This window comes from Perkinsus marinus (genome assembly GCF_000006405.1).
Source record: "Perkinsus marinus ATCC 50983 genomic scaffold scf_1104296964390, whole genome shotgun sequence".
Classification (NCBI taxonomy): domain Eukaryota; phylum Perkinsozoa; order Perkinsida; family Perkinsidae; genus Perkinsus; species Perkinsus marinus.
Window position 1 is genome coordinate 866 of NW_003204671.1, and position 1,962 is coordinate 2,827.

A 1,962-nucleotide genomic window follows, 5' to 3' on the forward strand; every position below is an offset into this window, starting at 1 on the left:
TTTCGAAACATAATAATAACAACAACAGTATAAAGCCGCATATTGTATATTCAACTGTCACTACCACTATAGGGAAATATGCATATTGTCAACTACATGTGTCGGTCATAAACAGGATCTCATTTACCTTTGAGAAGTAACATCCCCCAAGGTTCAACAACAATAGGGAAGGAAAGGTTCCTAATGCGCTGGTGACATTCACATGGGAGAATGTTTTTCGAAATGTCTCCCTAGCCATCCGTGGAAAATTCAAAATGAGCTCCCCCCGAGAACATTATAGGTTCCTGGATGATTCGCTGATTACAATATGAAAATTCTGAGGAAATACTTGTTGATTTTCTATCCCTACTTATATAACTACTGAAAGGACTCCCAACCTCAGCTGAAGAGACTGCACCTATACCCCAACACAGACACATTCCAAGTGGTCGCCACTTCCTCCCAAGGACTACTACCCTCCTGCCCTCGTCGAGCTCTTCTCACTATAACTGCTGCTGTTTTCATCAGCCCACTGCGCCGCATAAACGACGATTCATAAGGAATACAGACAAACTGGATAAACCACAAGATTCAAAACCGCGTATATTTTGCTACTATAATTCAGCATTACCAACGATGATGATGATAACGAGCCAGGTTCAATCCCCACCCTCGTCACCTGCAGACACACTATATCTCCTTCTAACGCTGCTATCTGCTCTATAACCAAATGCCTCCGCACCCACAAGGTACGCCTGCATTTTCGCACGTTTTTAATAAAATCGATAATAGCATCATTCTAACATCTGCTACAGTGAAATCCACAGAGTCAAATGATATAAGTCTAGAAGCATTGAAAAATCATACACCTAATTTTCCCCCCATGGTATGCACCCGTTAACCCAACTCCAATATAGCGTTGAAGAATTTAATACCAGGTGAGAGACACCTAGTTGGTATGAAGGGAATATGCCAAGGATGCTAAGTGAGTCGTTGGATATCTAACTCTCCAATGGATTGAGCAATGTTAAGGGATCATACATTTGCAACGTGCGGGGATAGAACTCACGACCATCCGATGGACAGCACGCGATCATCCCCTACTACACTATTTCAACCCATAAACATTGACCGAAGAAATATATGTACGATGAAAATGATACAATAATACGGTACGCAGCGCTAGCAGAAACATATCAACTGCTTCGAAGAGCCAATACGCCAGAGACATTCTGTTCATTCTTTGGATCCGTCACTGCGCCACAAAATTATACTATGGGAGATGGGGCTCCAACCATGACACCTCATAGCGGCCGTTATATTATACATCACACATTTGGCGAAATTTGGCGGCCTGGGAAAAATACCAAATCTGCACGCCTGCACATATACAACTACTTACCACATAAAGTCACATCCTCCATTTTCAGAGGAGTTCCGTAAGTTCTGGTATCACTACGTATACGCGAACACACCAACGGTTAGTATATGATCACTAGGTTGTGTTGGGCTCGGCAGCGCCGTCTCAGCACTCAGCTCCTCATAACTGTATGTGTTAGACACTGCCAGCCCTCGAAGAGAATTTTGAGTAAAGCATATATAATCCAGCGTACCTAAAAATGTCACGTGCCGGGATCGAACCGGGGACCTTTCGATTACCCTGAAACTTCTGCGTGTAATTCGTATAAGTAGCTTCACTATTAACTACAGCCGGATATATCGAACGCAATGGCAACGAGTGGTGCATCTGGTTTACCGGTGGAAGTATACCATAAGGGTCATCCTGGAAAAATAATAAAAACAAAAAAATAGAAATAAAAAATATAATTTTTCTATGGCCTACCGGTATGGAGGAGGGGCTCAGCCGACCAGTCGTGAGGAGTTCATAAACCGCTGATTCCGGTGTTGAATTAAAATCACCACACACGATGACCGGTAGCACTCCATTTTGGCTGTTACTCCAGCCCTGTACAACTTCTAAAG

The 1,962-nt window shown here is 43.1% G+C and overlaps 1 protein-coding gene across 1 annotated transcript; it reads right to left on the reverse strand.

The window, feature by feature from the left end:
• Window positions 1-925: 925 nt before the first annotated feature.
• Pmar_PMAR028746 (carbon catabolite repressor protein, putative) lies at window positions 926-1,959 on the reverse strand (the record flags this gene model as incomplete). Its single annotated transcript, XM_002769985.1, has 4 exons — window positions 926-1,333; window positions 1,382-1,592; window positions 1,639-1,762; window positions 1,823-1,959. Coding segments are annotated over 3 exons (417 nt in total), but the record flags the coding sequence as incomplete, so codon positions are not given.
• Between the last annotated feature and the right edge of the window lie 3 nt (window positions 1,960-1,962).